General features: G+C 41.5%; 1 protein-coding gene across 3 annotated transcripts in view; it reads left to right on the top strand.

Moving 5' to 3' along the window:
• The window catches only part of CLMN (calmin), a 520,511-nt gene that overhangs the window by 430,426 nt on the left and 65,327 nt on the right, over positions 1-24,758 (top strand). For all 3 annotated transcript variants that reach the window (XM_069208248.1, XM_069208250.1, XM_069208249.1), the window contains 2 exons: positions 8,391-8,584; positions 19,138-19,220. In XM_069208248.1, coding sequence (XP_069064349.1) covers positions 8,391-8,584; positions 19,138-19,220 — 277 coding nt within the window. The remainder of the gene's footprint in view (positions 1-8,390; positions 8,585-19,137; positions 19,221-24,758) is intronic.

The raw sequence follows: 24,758 nt of genomic DNA, 5'->3' as shown, positions 1-24,758 counted from the left end.
AAAAAAAAACTAGCACTGACCTACAATCCCTGGTGGCTACCCTAGAAGACCGAGTGGTGTATGGGGAAGGCCATTCCAGACAGAACAATCTTAGACTTGTCAGATTTCCTGAAAAGGCTGAAGGTCAATCAGCTGAACTGTTTCTGGAGGACTGCATAACAACGATACTTCAACCCAACAGACTCTCAAAATTATTCAACATAGAGTGAGCATATTACGCATTGGCTCCCGTACTAAAACCTGGGGCGACACCACGAGCCATCATTTGCCATTTGTTTAATTTCTGAGACAGGGAGGCTATACTGCAACACGTCAGGACCAAGGGGGACACCAAGGTATGAGGACAACACAATCATGATTTTTCCGGACTTTACACGTAAGATCCAAACCTTTCGCAGGAACTATATTACAGTTAAGAAAAGGTTACAAGGCAGAAACCTTCGTTATAGTATTATGTTCCTGGCCAAACTGCATGGACAATACAAGGGCAGAGCATTCTTTTTTGCAACTCCCGAGGCAGCCCATGAGTGGCTGGACAATCTAGGCTGTGGCCTACATCTGGATCAGGGGCACCAGGAACACCTGGAGGAACTCGGGACGCTGGACGAACTCATCAGACTCCACTCAAAGCATGGCTGTCGACAGACCGAGAGGGTGCTAGTGTGCCCAGACGGAACCCTGGCTGGCTCAAACAGCATCCCAAACACTATTGAATACTTCTGGGCCACAGGGACAGCACAGACTACCGCAGTGAAGACGCAAACTGACATGCGCTCCCAAACTGATGCAGAAGGTCGAACTGTTGCCTGATATCCTTTCATTTTGGAGCAATAAGGAAATGTGGGGGGGGGGGTGTATTGTCTTGGCTTACAAATGCATCATGTTATGTGGGACCATAGACCCCACATTAATAAGAACTCATTTCACGCTGTTTCTGGGGGAGGTTAAATTGAATGTGCCGACGGGGACGTCAAGTGGGCTGCGATCCCATTGTAGGGGGCTTGAATGTCCTAGGCCTTGCCACCCAATGGGATGCAAAGCTCACATATTAAAATGACTTTTGAGATTATAATGTGTTTTTTGTGGAGGGGATTGTGGTGGAGAGGCTTGGATGTTGGGCACACATGTTGGGGCCCCTGATGTTTAGACTCACTGCCCATGGGAGGGGGGTAATGTTGCTACATTTGTTGAGTGTTGCAATACTGTTAATGTATAGGTATTGGCTGATTGAGCTTAAAGCATTCTTGTTGGCTTGCTGGGTTGCCCAGAGTGCATGTTGGTGTGCACCCAATCCAGAGAGGCGCGAGGTAGTGTGTTTGAAATTCCTGGAGCAATAGCAGGAAACTGGAAGGTACTAACCTGGAATGTACGAGGGTTGGGTCCCCAAGAGAAAAGGAGAAGAGTGTACTCATATATGACTCTATGGAGTGTCAGTTGCATTTTTACAAGAAACACATACTTGGGGGAACGGTGTGACTTCTCTCAGACGTAGATGAAGGGGCCTTAATCTCTGTTCCCCCGGGGGTCCCCTTTGCTGCTCAAAAAAATATAATAGACACTAATGGGAGATATATGATTGTTGTGGGAACATTAGATGCTAGGGAGGTCTGCCTGGTAAATGTCAACGCCCCTAACATAGATTATGGAGAATTCTTTAATACAGTGATGGGTGCACTTGCTGAGTACTTGGAGAGTGAGATTGTATTCATAGGGGACCTCAACTGTGTGTTTGATGGGGACCTGAATCGTCATCCACCCCAAGGGTACACTAAACCCACCATGACGGACACTCTTCTGGAAATCATGAATATGGTGGGGCTCCAGGATGTGTGGAGAGTAAGAAACTCCCAAACTAGGGTATACTCTTGCCATGTCACCATGGCTGGGACGTACAGCTGCTTGGACTATTGTTTGACGACCTGTTCCCTGTTACAACGCGTAGAAGATGTGACTTACTTGGCTCTGTATATTTCTGATCATTCCCCTCTTTTGTTGAAGTTTAGATTATCTATGGAGCCCCTGGGAATTCACTTATGGCGTATGCGCACTGAGGCCCTCACTGACCCTGGGTTTGTATAGATAGTGAGGGAAACTGTGGATCGTTACTTTGCCGAAAATTGGGGCAGTGCGTCACCTCTGGGTATTGAATGGGATGCGCTAAAAGTAGTACTGCTCACAGGATGCTTGAAAGGAACATATGGGGTGAGACAACAATTATCCAAATCCCTTGACACACTGGAGCACCAATTGAGCACCTTAGAGCACACGGTAATAGAGCAGCCACAGACATTGTGGGATTGGAATGAATACAAGCGGGAGCTACTAGAAACGTGGGATCTACTAGGAACATTTTTGCATAAAAGTTATTGGCAGCGGCTGCATGCGGAGGGAGATAAGGAAAGCAGAATGCTGGCCAATCTCCTCTGCACTGAAACACAAGTCCCCCCTTGGTAGGGATACAAAAAGACTCATGGGTTAGAATCTGTACCCAACGTGGCATAACTGAGGCCTTTGCTACCCATTTGGAAGCACTTTATTCATGTCCACAAACCAATACGGCACATACGGATATATACTGGATAATGGATCAACTACATCAAGATTGTAAGTAAGGTCCCGGCAGAGCAACTCCTACACCACTTTGCCCAGCCTCATGAGGATCAGAGTGGGTTTATTCCATGCAGGAATACTACCTGTAACCGGCGGAGACTTGCTGTGGTATGGAAGCCCTTGATAACATGGGGGACCCATGTTATGGGCTTTTTGGATATTGAACAGGCCTCTGACTCTCTGTCTTGGGAATTTTTATGGGATGTCTTTCACTGAGTGGGTATGGGGGATACCTTCATATACTGGGTACAGTTGCTTTACACACACCCCACTGCTAAGGTCCGGGTGGGAGGCACAGTATCCAAGAAATTCTTGCTCCACCACAGAACCCGGCAGGGATGCCCCTTATCTCCCCTGCTGTTTGCTTTAGCTATCGAGCTATTGGCTTGTTGACTTCACAGGTCCTTACAAGGCTGGGGCATACAGAGCAGGGACTGCACTCATGTGGTCTCCCTCTATGCTGATGGTGCTTTAATTTACTTGAAACAACCAGAATATTCAGTCCCCATATTGCTAGCACTTCTGGCCGAATTTAGCGAACCATCTGGCCTTAAGGTCAACCGCCCTAAATTCAAGTTATTTCCCATGGAAGGGCTGACTGGTAGTCCTCTGGCCGCTCCCCCCATGACCAATATACCCTGGGTGGTGGATAATATTAGATATTTGGGCATAAGACTGCCCCATGATGTACACCACTTCAGGGAACTCAACATGGGCAGAGTCCTGGACAAACTGAAGTCGTCCATAAAATTCTGGAATACATTACACTTATCATTATTGGGTAAAGTGGCACTAGTGGAAATGATTGTATTGCCCTGCTGCCTATACTCTGTTTCCGGGGACACTATATGACATTCCCAGTAAGGAATTTACTGAACTTGATAAACTAATCACTGAGTTGCTGTGGGCAACGGCAAGGAAGCAGGTAAGCTTTGCTTTCACTTCGACGAACATGAGGCGGAGGTGGACTCGAGATGCCTAACCTTGAAATGTACTACTTGGCTGCACAGCTGCAACATGCTGTACACTGGTTTGCTGACAATAAAAATTGGGAGAAACACGTATTAGCTGGGACATATGTTGGTTATTCCCTACCAGAATTATTTATGATGGGCTCTGGAGTCCCGGCTGAGATGCCGGTCGTAATCAGGCTGATCTGTGGGTCAGGGAAACGAGCGGTTAAGTGGGTGCTGAATTGAGCGCCCTTTGCTGCAGATATGCTTTTGTGGGCTCTTAGGCCCTTCCATCATATAGCCAAGTTGGTGTCTGTGGCCTGGTGGCGTGAGGGGGGAAATTAAACTTTAGGTGACCTGTATCCTGATGGCTGGTTTATATCCCCGATGGATGCTCTGACCACCTTTGGATTAGCTTCAGTGAAGTTCCTCCATTAGGCTAAGATATCAAGGACAACCTGAGTGATTTGGTCCTCTTTTCCGGAGGCGCCTCCCAGGTCCCAGACACTGGAGGCCCTGTTGACCCTTGGGGGAGGACGCCTGTTGGTATCCCACCTATATAGAGCCCTGAGGGAGGTCCTACTAGTGGAGGATCTCCCACTGCAAGTTAAATGGCAAGCACTTCTGAACGAACCAATGAGGCCTAAGGTTTGGGTCGCTATCCATGAAGCGATGGTGTCTTCCAATGCCCCCTTCAAGCTGGCACATTATAATTTCATACACCAGGTGCACTTATCCCCTAAGACCTTACATCTCAATTACCCCATGAGACCCTCATCCTGTCCAAGGTGTGGTCAGATGGAGGCGGATTGTATACTTATGATATGGACTTGTCCAGGGGCAGTGGCCTATTGGGATGAGATACTGTTGGCACTTAATGCGGCCACCGAGAGGACATTACCCAGAGAAATAGGGCAATGTCTACTGAGGCGAATTCCGATTATCAAGAAAAGAAAAATGAGAAAGAAGTTCATATTGTTCGGGCTCACCTTGGCAAACGATGGCTAGCCATACATTGGTTATCCCCAGGGCTCCCACATTAACTGAGAGAAAGAGAGATGTGATTGAATGGTCATATGCGTCAGACCCGCAGGAACACTAAACTAGTAGCCAACCTGATGGCCTGGACAGCCATGCTAGCTGATTTGCTGGACCCACCATCTTCAGGTCTGCCATGTCCGGCAGTTGCAGCTAGGGAGATTCACTACGGGGGGCTGGGAAGTCATGACATTATGGTAAATGGAACAGGTTCTGCAGTTGGAAGTAGTGCTGATGCGCCGGCAAGGTCTATCTCAAGGGCTGTGTAACACATGTACTACTGAAATGGAATAGTGGGGAGTACACTCAGCAACTGATGTATACATTATGCATTCTGGGAACTATCCCACTGAAATGTACCATTATAATGTCTTGACAATGTTACACTGTAAATGCCAATAAAAACCTATACAAAAAAGGTGCCATGCTACATTGCTGAGAGCAGTCCACAGTCTGTTTTTAGGTGATGTATGACTGTTTTCAGTCTTTATCGTGCACTAGAATGAGGTTTCACTTTAGTTGACGATATCCATCACATTCTAGATGTTGCTTGTCTGCTCGTGTAGTTGTCGATCTACTTTGATTACTGTTCCACTACATTTACATTGTTCTTGTCATGTTGAGTTAAATGATTTATGTATGTTGTTTTTATTCATCCTTAGTATAAATGTTAGACTTAAATGTATATTTGATGTAATTAGATTGGCCCTGAGATTTGTTATGAAACTGACTTGTCACGTAAATTTTTGTTTGCTAATTGTAGGGAACCTCAGGTTACTCCCTGAATGACTGAATAGAAAGAGTGCATACACACTGGGAGGAACTATGGTTCCTGTGTAACACAATAACATTTTCTCCCTTCTGTACTTTTTTGTGACATCTGGGAAATCTCTACATATACAGAAGGGAGGGAAAACACTACTGCCAGCAACACACTGGATTATCAAGCAAGTGACATTGCACATGAGGTGTGTAGGGTTGTTTGTCTGAGTCCTGGAGCTCTGCATCTCAATGAACCAGCAAGGCTGAGCACTCAAGGCTAATTTCAGTAGTGGTGAAGATGGCCTGGAACTCAGATCCGTATATCGCAGTAATAACACACAATAATGTCAGTGTCCAGTCGGAGCTATATCTTTTTAGAAAGACCCACGGCTTCATTCAAGGTTTGGCAGAGAGGAAGCCTACCAATCTTGTTGTTCCTTTGTTTCACTTAGATAAGGAGGACTGCCAGGGGTCTGGTGGCGTATCCTCAGCTGTCTCTGCCATTGGAAACATTTCATTCAGTGGCCCATCCTTCACAGAGCAGCAGTGGTGTAGGCCCCATCCAGTTTGATTGAGTGTTTAATCAAATGTAAAAAAAAACAATGGCGTGGAGCTGGAATGCAGTGCTTACAGGTGAATGACTGAACACTGGCACTAAGCACCCAGTCAAACCAGTCCTTAACATTTACCTGACTTAAGTATTAAATTAAAGCACGTATAAAGTACGAATAGGTAGGTTTTCCATTGTTCATTATTCAAAGGCCTAATGGAACGTGCACCACAGTATGGTTTTACAATGCCTGGAACCTCACTTTCCTGCAGACATCATCTTTCTACTGGACCAAAACAACAGATTAGTGACTGCCATCGGTATTCAGTCTTGTGGCCTTTGCTTCTTAATGGCATTACATTTCTTTTTACAAGTGAAGCTTCGTGAAATTACTTTGCTTTCTCGTATAACTAACTTGCGTGCAATTATGGGCACTCAATTGCACTATTACAAACACTGGTGGGGACAAAAGTGCCTTTTAATTCCCACCATTTTTAGTGCTTATGTCAAACGAAATGGCGTCAACGCTGTTCCGAACTGAAATATTGCATCAGAAAATGATGGAAAAAATACATTTAATTATTTTGCTTTGCTTACACTTTAAGAAACACTTAACTATGGTATCAACAATTTAAATGTGTAAGCAGGCACTTTCAACAAACTACTTTCCTTTTATTTACACAAAAAGCACAAAATCATTATGGGGTGTTTTCTAAAGTTATTAATCGAGCAGCATTCAAATTTCTATTACAGATGTAGAATTAGGACAGTTTAGTAGCGTGGCTGTCCTGGGCTTTCGACTTTTGCTTATTTGAATTTGTTTAGGAGCCCGGTGCTGCATGCAGAGGTTTGTATAACTATCTTGCGTGCAGTTATTAACACTCAATGGCACTACAACAAACGCCGGGGGTAAAAAGTGCTCTTTAAATCCCACCATTTTTAGTGCTTATGTCAAACGTAATGGCGTAAACGCTGTTACGAACTGAAATATGAACCCAGAAATTGATGGAAAAAACAAATTTCATTATCTTGCTTTGCTTACACTTTAAGAAACATTTAACCGTGGTATCAACAATTTAAATGTGAAAGCAGGCACTTGAAACAAACGCCTTTCCTTTTATCTAGCTAACAAACCGCAAAAAGTACAAAATCATTATGGAGTGTGTTTTAAAGTTATTAATCGAGCAACATTTAAATTGTTACACACTTCTATTGCACGTGTAGAATTATTTCTTATCAACAGTAAACGGGTTATAGAGGTTAAGCGATGCATTCACAGTTGAGTTATCACATTGCTGCCCTGGTGCCAAAAGCTTTCAACTATGGGAACTGAAGCTACATTGGTTTCCTTCATTCACTCTTGCACAGGCCATACAATTGTATGTTAAAGATTTCTGGGCCGTTTTGTAAAAGAAAAGGCTTTCTTAACCAGCACCATACACGCAATCAACACACAACAGGGTTGGGACAAAGGCTTTAACTCCAGAATGGCCGGTAAAAAGCTACAGTACAAAAGGGCATATCAATATTTTTGTAGCACTGGAAGATTAAGTGATGTTAAGCTTTCACAGTGACTTGAACCCAGGTCCTGAGTTCTAAAGTCAGCCGCTCTCCTCCTTGCCCCCCACCTTGTCCATCTTCGAGCAGCTTTCCATGCAGCACGAGGCATTCCAGTTCCTTTTGCACGCCAAGCCACGCTATTTGTTTACGTATGACGGCCGCGCTATTACAATCTGGCCAAACCACGGAGTCCGGACCTTAAAAAAAAAAAAAAAAATCCTTTTCAACACCAAGAGCTCTAACTTTGAAAAAGGCGAGACTGGTTGCATAATAAATGCTTTCTTTTATCATCCAGTCGTTCAGTTACCCGACAGCTTCTGCTTCCGCAGCACTCCTTATTTTGAACAGCGCCTGCCCACAGCAGAGCCGGAGGCACGTTGGGAGCTAGCAGCCGGAAAAAGCCTTATTTCTCAGGCTGTAGCTTTAGATGTAGCCAGTAAAGGGAGTATTTTGACTGGCTGGTCAGATTCAAAGGTCCCACTCCGGGTGCTAAGGATTGTGATTGAGAAGTTTTTCAGCCAATCTTAATCAGCGCCTCTAGAAATTCTCGTATGCGTTTTTAATCGTACAAAGCCAAACACCTTGATGTGGCATTTCTCAAGAGCAGTAACTCATTCATACTATCTTTTTATATTGGTAAATATAAATTACTTACATTTTTGTTAATAAAAGGAAAATAACACTTGTTACATTACTGTTTTGTTTACTCCAAGAAGGCATCCTTGAGCCTATTGATAGGAATGGCGGTTAACATCAATATAATAATAGCGGTAATGCCTAAGATTCACAAAAAGATGAAGTATATGCTTAAACTGCTCGTGTACATATATGATAATGTTGATAATAGAGCTAGAAAGCAAACATGAGTTCTTTGAATTGTTTTCTGATTCATAGTAATCCACCCGTTTTGTTTCCAGGTATGGGGTTGCAGTACAGGACTTTGCCACCAGCTGGCGCAGTGGTCTTGCTTTCTTGGCCATCATTAAAGCAATCGATTCCAGTTTGGTAGATATGAAGGATGCCTTGGATAAATCACCACGGGAAAATTTGGAGAACGCTTTCAGGATAGCGTTTCAAAGTCTTAACATTCCAAGACTTCTGGAACCAGAAGGTAATTGCTGCTTATGTGATACTAATGTAGGTTGAAACTGGAGAATCATTCCAGAGCTAGAAGGGCGAAACTAACGAAGAAAACTGATGTTTAAAGGTTCAATATTGACGGTTTTGGGCTTTTGGGAAATAGCTCACCTTTGACATGTAGCACAAAACTCAAGTATGTTAAAGAATAGGATGGGCACTTATTTTTTTTATTAAGATAATATTTTTATTGTACATGTAGAAAGTTGCTTAACAAGGGAGACGAAGGATGGGGTGTGACGCATTCCCAAATTTACATTCTGACAAGTGGTACAGTGGCTTTCCAGAATCTGGGGTGAGGTATACAAAACATTTTTGTGGTTGCAAACACTCTGATTCGGAATTTGCAAACATTTCTTTGGCCATTTTAAAGACGTTGTAAAGTTTTATTGATTCTCAAAATGGGATTGCGACTGGATACTGATTGTGAGTCCCCCTTTCAAATACCGAATTGTTACCAAATGTACCAGTGTGTCCCAATTTAGGGTGGTAACATTCGCAAAAGAAGAAGGGGCCCCTTTCCAACCCACATCCCTACTGTGAATTATGAAAAAAGTTTAAAGGTGAGTAGGGTGAATGGTTCCAACACTTGCAGAAACCTCTTTATTTTGTTTTTTAAAGCAGCCCAGTTTTCCTTTAAGGAAATCGAGCTGCTTTAAATGAAAATGTTTCTTAAAAAGCAATCACAGACATGCTGCTCTACTGACCCGCTCGGGCTACCTTCCCTGTGTTTGCCGCCAATTGGAGGGAGTCACTATTTAGAACCTACCTTATACCTTTAATTGGTATGTACACTAATCACAATGTAACCGCAATAGTGATACGTAAATCTAGGAAATAGCCTAAGTTTACTGAAGATTTGTCACAAGATGATTATCAGTCTCTCAGTATTCAGCAAACACTCTGCTCTTGTTCCCCAATGGTATCAATGCAAGTTCTAAAAGCAGCGGTGGACAGAAATATTGGCATCATTATTTCTTCCATCTTTTGCCAATGGAACATCATTTTTTTAGAGTTGGATTGAAAATGCAACTAGTGTCTCTGCCACAGCTAATAGTTAGCATTTACAATTTTTTACACATCCAGAGCCAGTGGTTGAGTTTTTCTAAAGATGATTTGTTTGTTAGTGGGCTAAATTCATACATTATGGTGCCTATACACAAACTGCGATTTGTAGTATATGACGTAATAGTATAGCAGGACCACTCACCTGCACTAAAATGCTATTCACAAACATACAGGCAGAAACCTCTGTCATCTTTTCTGAGTTGTCCTGAACGAAAGCGCACTCACAACAGGTCATTATGGAATGTAGCAAAGTCAGCAACTTATAGAGAATTCTTTGGCATTTTCATCAGAGATGCTTGAAAACGTAAGGCCTAAAATAATGAAAATGCCAAAGAATTCTCTATAAGTTGCTGACTTTGCTACATTCCATAATGACCTGTTGTGAGTGCGCTTTCGTTCATGACAACTCTTTTTGTTATGTGTCTATCTATCTATCTATCTATCTATCTATCTATCTATCTATCTATCTATCTCTCTCTCTCTGTGTAAACACTAATATTCAATTAACTAATCTATTTTTACAAAGTCAGGGTGGAGTTTTTTTAAATTATTGTTGAAGATTTAAAAATTAAGTCCAGACAGATAGCAGCACTCTTAGAGGTTGCTATGCAAATCTATTTGTTTATTTGAATTTGTTTCAGCTTATGTCCAGGCTTTTTGCTTTTTGCTGCTAGTCCCCATTACCAAGTAAACAACGTAAGAGTGTACAGTTAGCGCCACAAGATCCATTTTGTGAAAGAAGCATGTTCACATATATTCTGTCAAAGGGTTAGCTATCTTTTAGCAATGTCAAAAGAATGTTCTCAAAACTGATATTTATAAACAGAACTCCATAGTATCTCTAAATGCTCACTGTAATTTTATAGATTCACATCCTGCCCAAGTGGGTGCATGAAACCCACTCATTTGATTCCATACAATCAAAACTTGAGTTCAGTACATAATTATACATTACTTCTATAGTCACATATATTGCGACATCTCTGTCATATAATCTTAACACATTTTTGTTATATTCCAATATCTATAATTTGATCAAGGTATTAAGATCATTCTTACTTGAATTTGTGTCCCAGAAGGCAGTTCCAGTTTGTCATGTAATCCAATTTGTAACAGAGACATATTTGTATGTATTATAACAAAAATGTTTGTAGTTGCTTCCCGTTTATCTGCTTATTTATCCAAAGAGAGTCCACAGTTCTGCGCAAAATGTCTACCCAACTGTCAACCAACTCAAGAAGGTAGTTATGGTTAGGACCTAGTGTTCATAGGAAAAGCATTTATTGTTTTGCCAATACCTTTGGTGTTGTTTGACGAATCGTCACAAAATATTCTAAATTATTACATCACTCACTTCAGCTGCTATATTGAAAGTTTTGGGGTGATCTGTCAAGCGGTGCCTGAGAGAAAGGGGGGGGTCCCAAACACATTTTCCCCATGCAATTTCCCATAGGGATTTTGAACACAACTACAGACAGCCCGATCCCCTGGATGGAATTATACCAAAGTTGTCAGAAAGCTAGCTCTTGGTCCAAAAAGCGTTCTTTTTGTGATTTGGTGTAAATCCGTTGTAGTTTTTGAGATATTAAGTGAAAAACAAATTTGTATATCTTTAGCAACGCAGATTATCTGAGGGTCCAACAGTCCCCTTGCTGAAATCTGATTGGTGTCAACACTTTAACCAGGAAGTGTTTTGGGGCTCGGGCGCAGTAGAGTGCCAACAAAAAAAGTAAGAATGAAGAAAAGGGGGCAGGGTAGGAATACCCTGACCCATGAGACCTGGTGCCGGGGTCCCCCTGGGACCCTAGCAAGGCAAAAAAGCATTAAAAAAAAAAATGTTGGCGGAAACCGCTGTGGATCAGTGGATCTGGCGGAAATTAATTAAAAAAAAAAAAAAAAAAAACAAGCACAGGTTTTATTATGAGTCCTCAGGTCGGCCAGGTCCCAGGGGCATGCGACTTATGGCTAAAAGGGAGGAGGGGACGCATGCAGCTCTCTCCTCAGGCTCCTTTGAGCCCCTGGGACCCCCACCTCCCTGGGCTTTATGAGAATAATGGAGGGGGGCTGCGTGGACCCCCTCGTTTCCTTTATTATTTAGCGTCTCTCCACTGCTAACGTTGTGATTTAGGTACTTTTTAACCACTATTGCTTCTTTCCCCTCCCACTTGCCACCTCTCCATATTGCTGAACATTCCCCACCATCCTTGCTTGCAGTTTGACTTATCTAGCATGTTATGGAGTTTGTTATGATTCATGATCTTGGTTGAATGCTAGGGCGGTGGGGAAATCTTCTCTCCAATGCACAATTCCCTCTCGCACTCAGCCTTCTTTGGACCCTCACCCTGCCTCCAAACCCCTATGGACACCCGAAATCTTTGCTGTGCATTCAGAGAAAAATGGTAGGACACTACACCATTGTAAGTGCGTCTGTCCTTATTTGGTCTTTTAATTTTAATTGATAAGGGGATGCATTAGAGGTTCGGTAGACCTTTTGACTACACTTAGTGATTCCACCACAAGTCCTTGACTCAATGCAATTACAACCTCACAATCAATAAACATCATAATATACTCTTTGGAGTCAGTAACCTTAACACACCATGACCCATTTGGCCACAAATAACCACAAGTTTATGTAAAAGTTAAAACGTTTATTTCCCTATATTAGAAATGCTAAGGTCACGTAAATTATTCTCAACACCAATGGATAAGCATTCATGAATAACACCGGTTGACCAAATCTTTTGAACAAAATCTCAATTTAACCAAAGCATTGACAATTAAGCATTCAACTCACAGTACAAATTAATGGCAAGAATAACTGTGCAACAGAAATACCATACATCTAGATCCAACAGATAAATAACATTAATTCTTTGTTAATTACAAATTAACATTTCTGGGCTCCCTAACTAACCTTCTGATTAGAATAGCATGTTTGGACTTCATGCAAAACAATTTAGTCAAAGTTAATTTGAAAAACATCTAACTATGGCTCTATCAAAATAGCAGTTGGTACCTAGAAACAAAGTACAAATCTATAACATAAGCAATAGCATTTTGTTATAGGTCTCCTCAATAGGAATCAGCAAGCTGCAATTCTCTTCATCATTAGAGCATCCGCTTGGTCAGCTTCAGCAACGGGCAGTGAAAGGGAATGGTTCAGACTCTGAGCCATTTAAGGAACAATATCTAGGGGATCATCATTCAGCATTAGAACTTAAGCAATCAAGTTAAAGATAGAAAATAAAGTCATCAGGAACTGTTCAGCTCCTCAAACAGAAACCACTTCGGGGAAAGTCAAAATAGAATAAGAGACTCTCTCCTCTGTGCAATCGGGCTAAGTTAAAATGTCTAAGAGAACTTCCCACTTTGACATTGGTCAGAAAATCGTATGTTTACAGTTAGTCCAATAAGAATAAAAACCCAAATCTAAGATATAACTAAACTGTCTTTCACATGTTGATGATTGGCTCCTCTTCTCCTGTTCCCATTGTCAAACTCGTCAGGTATCTTTCTTGTTGCCATCCATGCTTCAGTCAGAGCATCCATTGTTGGTGTCTGGGAACATCACTGTCTCACGCTTCCAACTATACAAAATAACGACTTCTAATACAAGACATTCTAGCAGGCAGTTCTCATGAGAAAATTAAAGACATCTGCAAAATGATTGGTCAGCACAGTGTGAACATTAGAAACATCAAATCTCAAGTTGTACATTTCCCACTATTTTATTAATCAATACAACTTAATATGAGGTTGTGCAGACTAGGCCCAAACCTTGCTAACTTAAGGCATATAGTATATTGAAACAAATACATATCATATAATCATTATTGTGACATACTACTATAATTTTCTAAACATGTGCACTTCAATTAATAATAATAATATGCATTTAATTAAAAGCATTAGCTATTTCATCACAGTCACTCAAGTGGGCACATTTTCCAAAACGTGAGTATTCCCATATCTGAGAGGGGGCTTTTTTTTGTTAAAGGCTTGCCTTGGCCTGGGTCACTCACCACACTGACAGTGGTTGGTAATCACTTCTCCCTGTAACTGCATCATGTTGCAGGGCTGTCTCAGGTTTGGGGTCACAACTGAGCTAACAGTGCACAGGAGAAGCCAGTCGGTGCTTTCTCAACTCTTTTCAGTAGAAATCGTTTAAACATGAAAACATGTCTAAGAGCGGGAGCAAGCACTTGCTTGCTCGACACCACATTTCACATGCCCTCCCTTTGATGAGAGGTGGTGTATCTGTCAATTGTAATTCACGGACACTTGAATTTTAACCCTAGCTTTACCTTCCCCAGATTCCTGCAGTGTTTAATCCTGGGCAAATTATTATTTCCATATGACTTCTTTTCCGTATTACAATGCAAGCACTTAGGTGTATACGGCTATAAATATTAATTTACAGGCAAAACAAAATACAGTAGATCAAATATAAAGATCAGTGAGGCAGGCTAAATAGAACTATAACTGGATGATTTTTTCGGGCGAGCTTGTGTAAGAATGCGCTCTCGTTTGCGAGATACTATTGTTTACAAAAAAGGGATTGGAGACCATTGATTGCTTAACATTTGTTGGCTTCAGTGTCACTTCTTTGCTGCCTCCTGGACAGTGCAGGGCTGATGGCACTTCCTGTTTCTTCTCCGTTACATGGACCAATCACAGATTGATTCTTCCTAATTAGTGTCACTCCACTGCTCATGCTGTGATTGTGATACTTTTCTTTACCCATATTACTTCTTTAACTCTGTATTACTGCTGTCTGCCCCCCCCCCCCCCCCCCAACCGCCACCATCTTCCTTGCTTGCACAACTTTTGGTAAATGGAAGGAAAATGACAACTCAGAGCTGTAGGCTGAAACTCGGGGGATTCCGTTCTCAAAACCATACAGACTTGTGTTATATTTTCCACCAGCAACACATAGAACTGGCCTGCTCCAGGACATCATAAAAGCTGTCAGATTCTGCCTTTTATCACCTAAGTAAGCACAGTGATAATTGATGTCTATGAAATTGCATTTGCAGAAATTTCGCCTTCAACTCTTGCCTATTAATTCACATTTCAAAACTGTTCTCTTTGCGCATTTTTTCAAGGCCTCGGCAGAAAAAGTAGGTTTGCAGGACTCATTTGACACTTGTGATTTTCTACTTTGCTTAGTGCCTTTTCGCCTTTCATGTTAAATTGCCTTTAATCTTGCAAAATATGCATTCTCTTGTTCTGCTGTGTGACAGTTAACGCAGCTAGGTACTTTAATAAAAATTGTATAAATGGGATGAGGGAGTTTAAAAAAAAAAAAACAATTCTGAACAAGATGTTATTAGTTTAGTGGTTCAATTTATTTGAATATCTGAATCTGTAGTGCAGAAGCAAGCAACAAAGAATTGATCACTACAGTGGGATCTACAACTGCATGCATGATAAGCAGTAGTCTTTTAAACATTATCGAATGCATTGTTGGCCTCGATATATGTTGACTTTTTAATTAATAACATGTTTTAGTAAGTTGCGGGATGCGTGACGCAGAAGGGGCGGGGCGTATCACAGGGGGAGGAAGGTTATTAATGGGGAGGGAGGGGAGATTATATTATAAATAATAAAATAATTTGTTTAAAAAACTTACCTCCTCCGCCGTGTGCTGCTCCATCCGCTCCTCCTGTACCGCTGCAGACACAGGCTCCCAGCCTGCCCTGCGCAAATCCTGACGCTGCTCAGAGCAGCATCAGGATTGGCTGGGTGCGCCCAGCCAGGGCACTCCCAGGCAGACTGGGAGCATGTGCAGGCTCTCTCAGAGCCCTGTGCGCATGTATGTTTGGTTGGCCTGTGCCGGCCAAACACACTTGCGCTCTAAGAGAGAGTGCTCTTATTGTTCATCACCCCCGTGGCCTGCCCCTTTTCCCCCAAAAAATGATAATAAAGTTTAAAAAATTTTTGGGGGGAAAGGTTTGCAGCTGCGGGGGGGGGGGTTTGACGCTCCTCCGCCCTTATGGAGGAGCAACCCCTGGTTTTAGTTGATTAAAAAGAAAGTAGACAGAGTTGGTATTGCTTGTGCGTGTGACTAATGATGTTACACCACTGACGCCAAGTACCCTGTTTTTTTCCATTACACTATCCTGCCCCCCTATCATGTTGCTTCTTCCCCCCTCCGTCCATATGGCTTATTCCCCTACCATACGTCTATCCGCTTTTCTTTCTTCCAACCCCTCTCCCACCCTGTATGCTGCTTCCGAACAGGCTGCTTCATAGTGCTTTTTTATTTTAACTGTCCCAGTAATTGTTGGTCACCTCTTTCTGATTGGAAAAGCTAATTTTTCGCCAATAAACAATACTTTATTGGCTTTGCCCATGCTTCTTTCAATACTTTTTTAATGTTTCTGTATTTAGCATCGAAATTGTATTTATTAACCAAACAATACAATTAACCCTAGTTGTTGAAGAAAGTAACAGTCCTGGATGATTAGCATTGATCACTAGATCAACTAAATTATATTGATTATTTCTTCCTCGGCCAAAAATGTACATTGACAGCAATTATTTATTTATTTATGTGTGTTGCAATCTTTTAAAGAGTAACATTCTACAGTGTTAGGCACTGCACATAGAACAACTATAGACATGGAGATCTCTTTACAGAGAATCAAAAAGAGAACAGACAGTAACCCTATATAACAAAAAAGGAAAAAGCTCCACAGGAAAATATCACTATTCAGCAGCTAAGGGACATTGATGTGAATAGAAGAGAGTGTGTGATAGTTTGGTCCCAGACTGTGAAAGAAGCAGGGTAACTGGGGGTATTAGAGGTAAGAGAGGGCAGGAAGAGGATGAGAAGAAAGGATTGTAATGGTTGAATATACTATGTAAGGTCATGAGGAGGAATAGAGGAAAAGGGAAGTGTGGATGAAATAAAGATGAATTGCATGTTCAGAAAGTTAAAACTGATACATGGGGTTTTAGCATTTTACCGAATTGGATTAAGGATTTCAGAAAAGTAGTTCTTCAAGCAAATGCAAGGGGCCACTCTGGAGAACGACTGACTTGCAGCCTCATAGAGTTTGAATTTTAGATTGAAACCATAGTTGTGTAAATACTCTACAAATGTATGCCACAATGCAGGCCTGCATCATCCTCAAAACCAGCTCCATCATTTGCAAAGCCACACGACCAGCACTTATGCCTCTTTTGCAGACATGCTCACCATCTCAGATGGTTCTCGGCACACCCACAGCCAAGGCCCCATTGGACTACAGAATTGAAAGTGTAAAAAAGAAAAAACAAGATAGCATGCCTTTTCCAGCTATGCACCCATTATCTGGAACAACATCCCCATATCCATCAAGACTACCCCAGTGCTTCTTCAACTTAGGAAAGTTTTGAAGACTCACCTCTTTAAAGAAATCTACATCATAATACGTAAGCATTTCATAAACCAGCTACATCCCCTATCAATATATGACAATATGCTGGTCTTTGACGCTGTACATCACTCTGCTACCTTTTGGCTTGGTTCACGGTATAGAAGTAACACATATTTACCTACTCTGACTAAGCAAATTACCTTCTATCTTCCCTGTGACGAACCAAATGAGATAGTCAAGGGCCGAAGGATCCTTCACTCTAATGAAAGTAAAATGCAATACAACTGATTTAGTATGCTTTTCATTATGAGGTGATATTTCAAAGGCAACATTATTTGCATACCTCAAGAATGTTATTCATTGCGCAATCTACATTTTTTTTAGAATAGATCAATTTAAATTGCTTTACTGTGATTCCCCATAAACCGGAGAGGTTTGATCTGTTTTAGTGCTGAATGGGAGGGTTAAATGGCTTTTTCCTAAAATCAAGAATTCCAAGATGGAGCTTCTCAGTGAAGCAGAGAACCCACATGCTACATTACTGAGGCGAGAAATGAGAGAGATGACCTTTGAGGTTAGGTCCCTTGAAAATACACAATGCTTCCAATTGAAGCTAGTTGAGAGAAGTAGGATATCCACAGTCTAGTCATTTAAAGTGTCTTTTACTGTGGACAGATCAGTTGTGATCCTGTATTTAACTTTTGCAAGCCGATGATGAATCATACCACTGAGGTGGGTGATGATTCAAATTCTAATTTTGGGATGCTCTGAACAAATCTGTTTGGAACACATTACCACAGCGTGTAGGGCACCTTTTACTTGAGCCTGCTTGACTGTTAGGTCATGGGCAATACTGTGGAACTTCACTTTTTTAAAAACTTTAAGTGTTGAGAGGGAGGATAAGTGACAGACAAATTAAAATCTCCCAGCCCTTACTTGTCATGGCTGGCCTGCGAATCCAAAACGACCCTGGTAAATTTTGTCAGATCAGCCCGCTTAGGCTGTATGCTGAGCGAGCCCGACCACCGCAATGGGGCTTGCGGGGTTCTCACCCCCAAGAAATTCAGGGACAAAATGGCAAAAACTATGCAATCTATAACACATTTTTGATTATATATTCAATTGTATACTTTTTTAAAGCATACTGAATGATGACCTTACAGTGCACCAGAATACAGCAGTCTTAATTGGGGTTCTTCATTGAGTGCCTCACCATCACCCTCTAACAGTTCTTCTCATGGCTCAATAGCCCCTCTCTCTCATGTATTTAATTTGTTTTATAGCGCCTCTCTTATCAGCGTAGGGTGTTGGAGCACTTTACATCACACACACATACAGAGACAATAAATCAGATGCATGTAAATCAGTGTTTAGAAAATGTTGACAAAGGGGACTACAAGGTGTAAGATTCATATGTCATCCATACCGGTAGGCATTTTTAAAGTGATTTTGGGAAGCATAAACTCATCATTCAGAACGTAACACAGTGGTTAAGGATGGCTTTACTAATAACAATTTATTTATACCCACACAAACCCTTTTTTAGCAAGATTTGGATAATCAAAGCCTGAGGAAAAAAAACATAACTTTGTAAGCTGTACCATTCAGTTTGTATGCAGCTCTTTGATGGCAGTTCATAGCTGGCTGTGCTAGATTATGATTGTAACTTATGAACAGCACAGTAACAAAAGAAGCTCTATGACAAAAGAAGTATCCCACTTAGCTATGCACATAAAATACTGTTATGTGTTCTGCATAGTACACACGATTTGCAGCTGGCAAATTAACCCTCCACGCTACCTTAGATGAGTCAAAAGTGCCAGTAGACAAAAACTGATCTCTCTCCACCAGGTACATTAACCACCAGTTATCTTCGCACTTTTATTGTTGCCTGAAAACTGTTAGATATACAAGAAACTCTGCAGTGCTTTTAAAACTGCTGCACTGCTACAAAACCGGCTCCTAGTAACAAAAGCGCCCTCCCACCCTTCCAGCCAAACACCTATTGCCTAGTATAGTCAGTCCGGCCTTGCTACTTGAATAACTTTCCTCATTTAAATTGTCTAACCATGAATTGTGTTTTTCTTTATAGACATTATGGTGGATTCTCCTGATGAGCAATCGATCATGACTTATGTAGCACAATTCCTTGAACATTTCCCAGATCTGGAAGGTGTAAGTTATCTTTTAAAGTGTACTCCTTTACGTTTTTAAAATGTTCCATTTGTTTCTGAAAGATAAAGATTAGTGATTTTTTCCATTTTACTCTGAATACGAGTTGTTTGAATTCTATATTGGCTGCTATTTTCTTACACATCCTGACCTAGACTAATATGGAGTGCAGGCCTTGTAAAGTATATTTTGATTATTTAGTATTTTTTTTGGTTCAGGTTCCTTTATCCCCCCCCTCTGAAGGTCTGTTGCTGTGCAAGTAACATTTTATTTGGTAGGCAATTAAAACCATTTGAAAATAAATAAATAAGCAGCGTGGACATCATTATGATAAATAAACTTAGATATAAATCACAACAACAAAAGACAGATCAGTACATGCTATGAAAAGACTTGTGTTATCATTCAAAACTGGTGAGACACTGGCATTGTAATTGGGATCATGTGGTTTGTCCATAGCATCAGTGGGGCATCAATGGGGCGGGTTAGACAACCATCATTTTAAGTATGAAAATATGTCCCAGTAATAAAATACAATTGGAACATAATATTGAAAAACTCATCTATCTTTTAAAGCAGGCAGTATTGTTATCAGAATTACTATTGTCTAGTTTGTCAAGGACGTTGGACATAAATTTAACAAATCTGGCAGCAAAGACGATTCAAGGCCTGGACAAAGGGTCCCCATCTTTCAAGGGCCCCTTTTATAGTGAACTTTATCTCTCTCTACCTCATCCTCTGTTTGTTTCTCTATCTCAACCTAACATATATTTTTCAACATTAGTTGGCATCTTGAAACTTGATTTACCAGAAAACTGATAATAAAATACAAACGTGGCCCAAACAGATGCCCCCAAAATCCTTAAGTGTCATGGTTTTGGGCGGGACTGATCAGGGCTCCGGTTAGGACACCCCTTGAGATCTCTGAATATCCTAAAGAGGTAGTGTACTGGGGCAGAAGAGCAGCTAAAGGCATACACGGTAAAGGACAGCTATGGACAGGCACAGGAAACAGGAAAGTAAAAACAGAGCAACCCTTGTGGGAACAAACAGTAAACGGATTACTAATGGACAAACCCACTGGGGTTGTACACAGGGTAGGGCGCAGAACCTCCCACAGTGACAGGGAATGTCAATGCTTCTGTGCAGTTTGCTCTTACACATAGTCACCCCGCCAGCCCCATAGAAAGGAGGCAGCAGAAGTGATTCTGTCGCTGGACCCTAGAGCACAAACAAGGATAGTACTTACATACACAAGACAAGCTCTTGTGGGTCCAGCTGGAAACACAGTGGCAATTCCTGGAAAAACAGCAACAGCATATTGTCACTGTTAGGCACGAAAGACAACGTATAACACTAGACAAGGATGGGGGCTGGAATTGCCTTGTGGAAACCAGGAGCCAACCCCAGTACAAAGGAGGATACTTATACACTGGTGAAGACTGATAGAAATTTTAGAGGAAACGGAAACAGAAGGAACAAACTAAGAGTCAGAGGCAGGAACTGGGAACAGGCTCAGGCTGAAGCAGAGGCAGGACTAGGACTCGGACTGGAAAACAGGGTGCAAACGTCTGGCTGGAACAAACAGAAACAGGAATGGGAAACAGAGAGCAGGCCCTGGCTGGAACAAGCAAGGACAGGGCAGGAATACAGGGAGTGGAATAAGTAGTAAACAGGACTGGGAAACAGAGAGCGGGTTCAAGCTGAAACAAGGCAGGAGCAGGACAAAGAAACAGGGAGCAGGCTCTGGAAGAAACAAACAGGTACAAGGCTAAGAGATAGGGACCAGACTCTTGCTGGAACAATCAGGAGCAGGGTAGAGAAACAGGAAACAGTTTCAAGCTGGAACAGAACAGGAACAAGACTGGACCACCATCCGATAAGGGGGTCTGTAACACAAAGGAATCGAACTCCAATGCATGACGAAGGATCTTGAGGAAATTGCTGCTTATAAGCAGTTTGAAGCTGCAGAAAGCCCCAGGTGGATTCACATGACTGGGCTGCACAGGAGAGGTCTCAGGTGTGTGTAGTTTCAGACACTCGCAAGTCCTGGAGGAGAGGATTAGGTGAACAGGAGCAAATGGATTTCTCCCATAGAAATAATGTAAAATAGAATCCAGGCTTTCCTGACTACCAGGCTGGGCATTATGGGATTTGCAGTCCCAGGAAGCAAATGTAATACTACAAAAGCATACCATGGCGAAAAGTGAAACAAACGGGAGTCAGCAAGGGACTCTAGATAAGTGGTCAAGGTGATTCCCAGGCTTCCGACAGTCCCCTTACAGTGCCCCCTAGAAATGGGACGACAGAGTCGTAACATTAAGATGACATTGTCCTGGAGGTCAGTTTGCCATCTTTGCGTTTGAAACATATATAGCAGATGCAGAGTTTATGTTCATTTCCTGGAAGAGTGGCCCAAGTAGTTTCTTTTTCTCTTAGGCGAAAATTGGGCACATATTGAGGACATGCACAAACATCTCTTTAAAGTATGAACAACAGTGCCAAGCAGAGTTAGCTCTTTATATACTCCTCTTTTGCGCGATCTTGCATGCATCGAAGAGACCAGCCTTAGGAACTGAAGTTTTGTTTCCCAGGAGAGGGCGAGTTCTAAGTACCCCTGTGGTGCCTGCTTTTCATATGTAGCAAAAATAAACAAATCATGAAGCTCTGATTGAGCATTTGCCACTGCTGTCAAGAACATGTAAACATATAACACGTCAATTAGCCTGAGCCCTTTGCAGTGACTGAATGTCAAATGGCAATTTTCTAACAACTAAATGGTTGAAATAATTGCCATTTTGAGTCAGTCAGGCATATGCTAAGCTTGTGGAGGAACACTGGTGCTTTTGTTCTGCAATTCCTTTGTTTGGTGTACAAACAAGAGTAGAAAATAAAGAAAAGTATATGAGTGGAACATGGTAGTTACTGTTTTGCTAAGGCCTGAGATGATCATCGTGGAGCTTGAACAATGGTCTATGGCAGATACTCACCATACAGCTTTTCTACTGGCTCCTGATGGAGCGTCTGGGCCACTTAACTGAAATAGGTCTGGTGATAGACCTTGTTTGGTCAATGCGAAGATGTTGGGAGTTAGCATCAGTCACAAAATATTCCATTAGCAGTGTAATTAATAAGGCTAAACAGTAAGGACCAGGAAACAGAAATAAAGTTAAGAATTTTATTACAAGTTAACAGTCCGGTTAATGTAAATAAATCTCAAAAACCTGCTGTAAAGGTACAAAATTACAGCAGAATAACCAAATCTCCTGAAGAAGTTCAAGCACATCAGAATAAGGCATACAAGCAGGTCAGTTACAACAATACAGAAAATTAGCAATAAGATTTGATGCTCAGAGAACAAACTCAGATTCTCTCTTCTAAACATGAGTAATAGCTGAAGTCATCTAACTCGGGACCTAAATTAATAAAAAATCTAAGTCTAAGGGAAAATTTAAAAAAGTCAGAAACATGCAAAGGAAAAGTAGGTTTCAGCATTTTTCGAAGGTGTCAGCATGTCAAAAGCTCAGTCAAGAGTGTTCTTAGATTCAGGAAATAAGTGTTAGCCTAAGACGCATTTAGCAAAAGGGCCAGGATGAAGGGAAAAGCTAGAAGTCTGTTCCTCTCAAAGTCCAAAGGGAGTCTCCTCCAACTACCCATCTGAGCACTTATTAATATCACACAAATCCTTCTAAGCAACACTCATTGTTCACACCATCAGGGGCTCCATTGTTCTTTTCCATTCTCCTGTTGTAACATCCATGTCTCTTCCCAGAGGACAATATCGTCCTTGGACATGTATCAATCTTGGAACAGGGACTGTCAATCCCCGTCATGCAAGCAAAAAATGGAAAACAGCATTTCATGTGAAAAGAAATTCAGGGCTAGTCAAGACAACGTAAACCTAAAAGTACAGTGTAATTGTGCACATTTAAAATGCATGTCATGTGAACACGTAACTTCAAATAAATGAAAATGTCAGTTCAAGAGTTCTAATTAATTTCATGTTACAGGTAAAATAAAGGCAATGCAATTTGAAATACATGATTATGAATATAAATAGGAACTACAATTTGAATGCAAATGTGAGAACATTAGTGCACATGTTTACATATTTTCTTCTCGTTTTAATGGCACTAATCTTTTGCAAGTCCTGCACTATGTGGTACTTGCCATTGGGTTTTTGTAACCCCATGATTGGTGAGTTACATGGACTCCCTATAATCTCCCTCAGGATTCCTTGTTGGATCATTGAGTCACACAGGAGTAATCCCCGTAATTGTTTTAGGAGTCAGATTATTCTGTGGGATCCTCGCATTAGCTCCTTTAATTAAACCTATATCTTTCCCAGAAAAGTCCCAGGGTTCAGGTAATACAGAGTCTCTCGGATCTTGGGGCAAATCATCACTTGTCAGCATGGGGCACAATCTTATATCTAAATTCCGGCTTGCAAGGTTAAAGGCACCATTGTCATCATTAGTCTGTAACTCAATGCATCACCGGACCTCCTTGCTGATAAAATCCTTGCATGCGACCACCATTCCCTACAAACTGCTGAGTTGAACCGATTGTATAGCTTTCATTTGCGCCACCATTAACTTTTATTTCAATTTCTTTTGTTTCATCTTGAATTCATCACTACATTATTTGGCATACCTTAGAATTTCATCAATTGATTTACTCTGGCAACAAATCAAACGTTGCTGAATCATCGGACTAACCTCCGGTTTCAAACCATGCACAAATCTGAACACACAAACTCCTGTTCCTTTGGCCTCAGTAGTCACCATCCCACCATACTGTTTAAATGCTTGCAACAATCTCTTGTAATAGGAATGTATTGACTCTTTCAACTCTTGGGTCATTTAGTCAATCTTAAACCAATCAATGTCTTTTGGGGACAGCTTTCATTTAAAAAAAATTTAATCACCTGACAATACTTTCTCATCACCCCTGGAAACAGAGCTTTAGTTTCTGGATGTCTTTCTCATGCCACTCCACAGGTATTTTGCATCCAGCCCATAAATCACTTGGTACAGCAGTCTCAAACAAGGTATTCAAATCTATCCACAGGACCTTTGAAATCTTAAGATCTGTCATCCTGTCTGTACGTTTCCACTGGCTTTCTCTCAATTTTGGGAAATAGTTTGTAAATGATGCAAGATCACTCCTACCCCAGGGCACATGAACATAGCCCCCACCAGGAACTTCTCTCATTGGAAGTATTTATATATCTCCTTCTTCTTCCTCCTCTTCTCCAACCCCATGCAGTCCTAATCTTACTCTCTTTGGTTACTTTTTCTTTAGCCATCTACCTTCCCATCTATCCAGCTCACTCCATTTTCGCATGGTGGCAATTAATTCCCTAATCTTTAATTTCATTGAGCTATCTCAGTCATTGAAACTTAAACTATAACGTTTCTGTAACGCTTTGGACTTCAATGTTGTATTTCTGAGCTAGGTCAGCTGATCTGTCACAAGCTTGTCCTGCACATCTACTGATTTCTGTACAGGTGAACAAGAGCTAATTTTCTTGGTAAGTAT

Source organism: Pleurodeles waltl, chromosome 9, assembly GCF_031143425.1.
Source record: "Pleurodeles waltl isolate 20211129_DDA chromosome 9, aPleWal1.hap1.20221129, whole genome shotgun sequence".
NCBI classification, from domain to species: domain Eukaryota; kingdom Metazoa; phylum Chordata; class Amphibia; order Caudata; family Salamandridae; genus Pleurodeles; species Pleurodeles waltl.
Note: the sequence above shows the minus strand (reverse complement) of the source record. Positions and strands in the feature narration are given on the sequence as shown.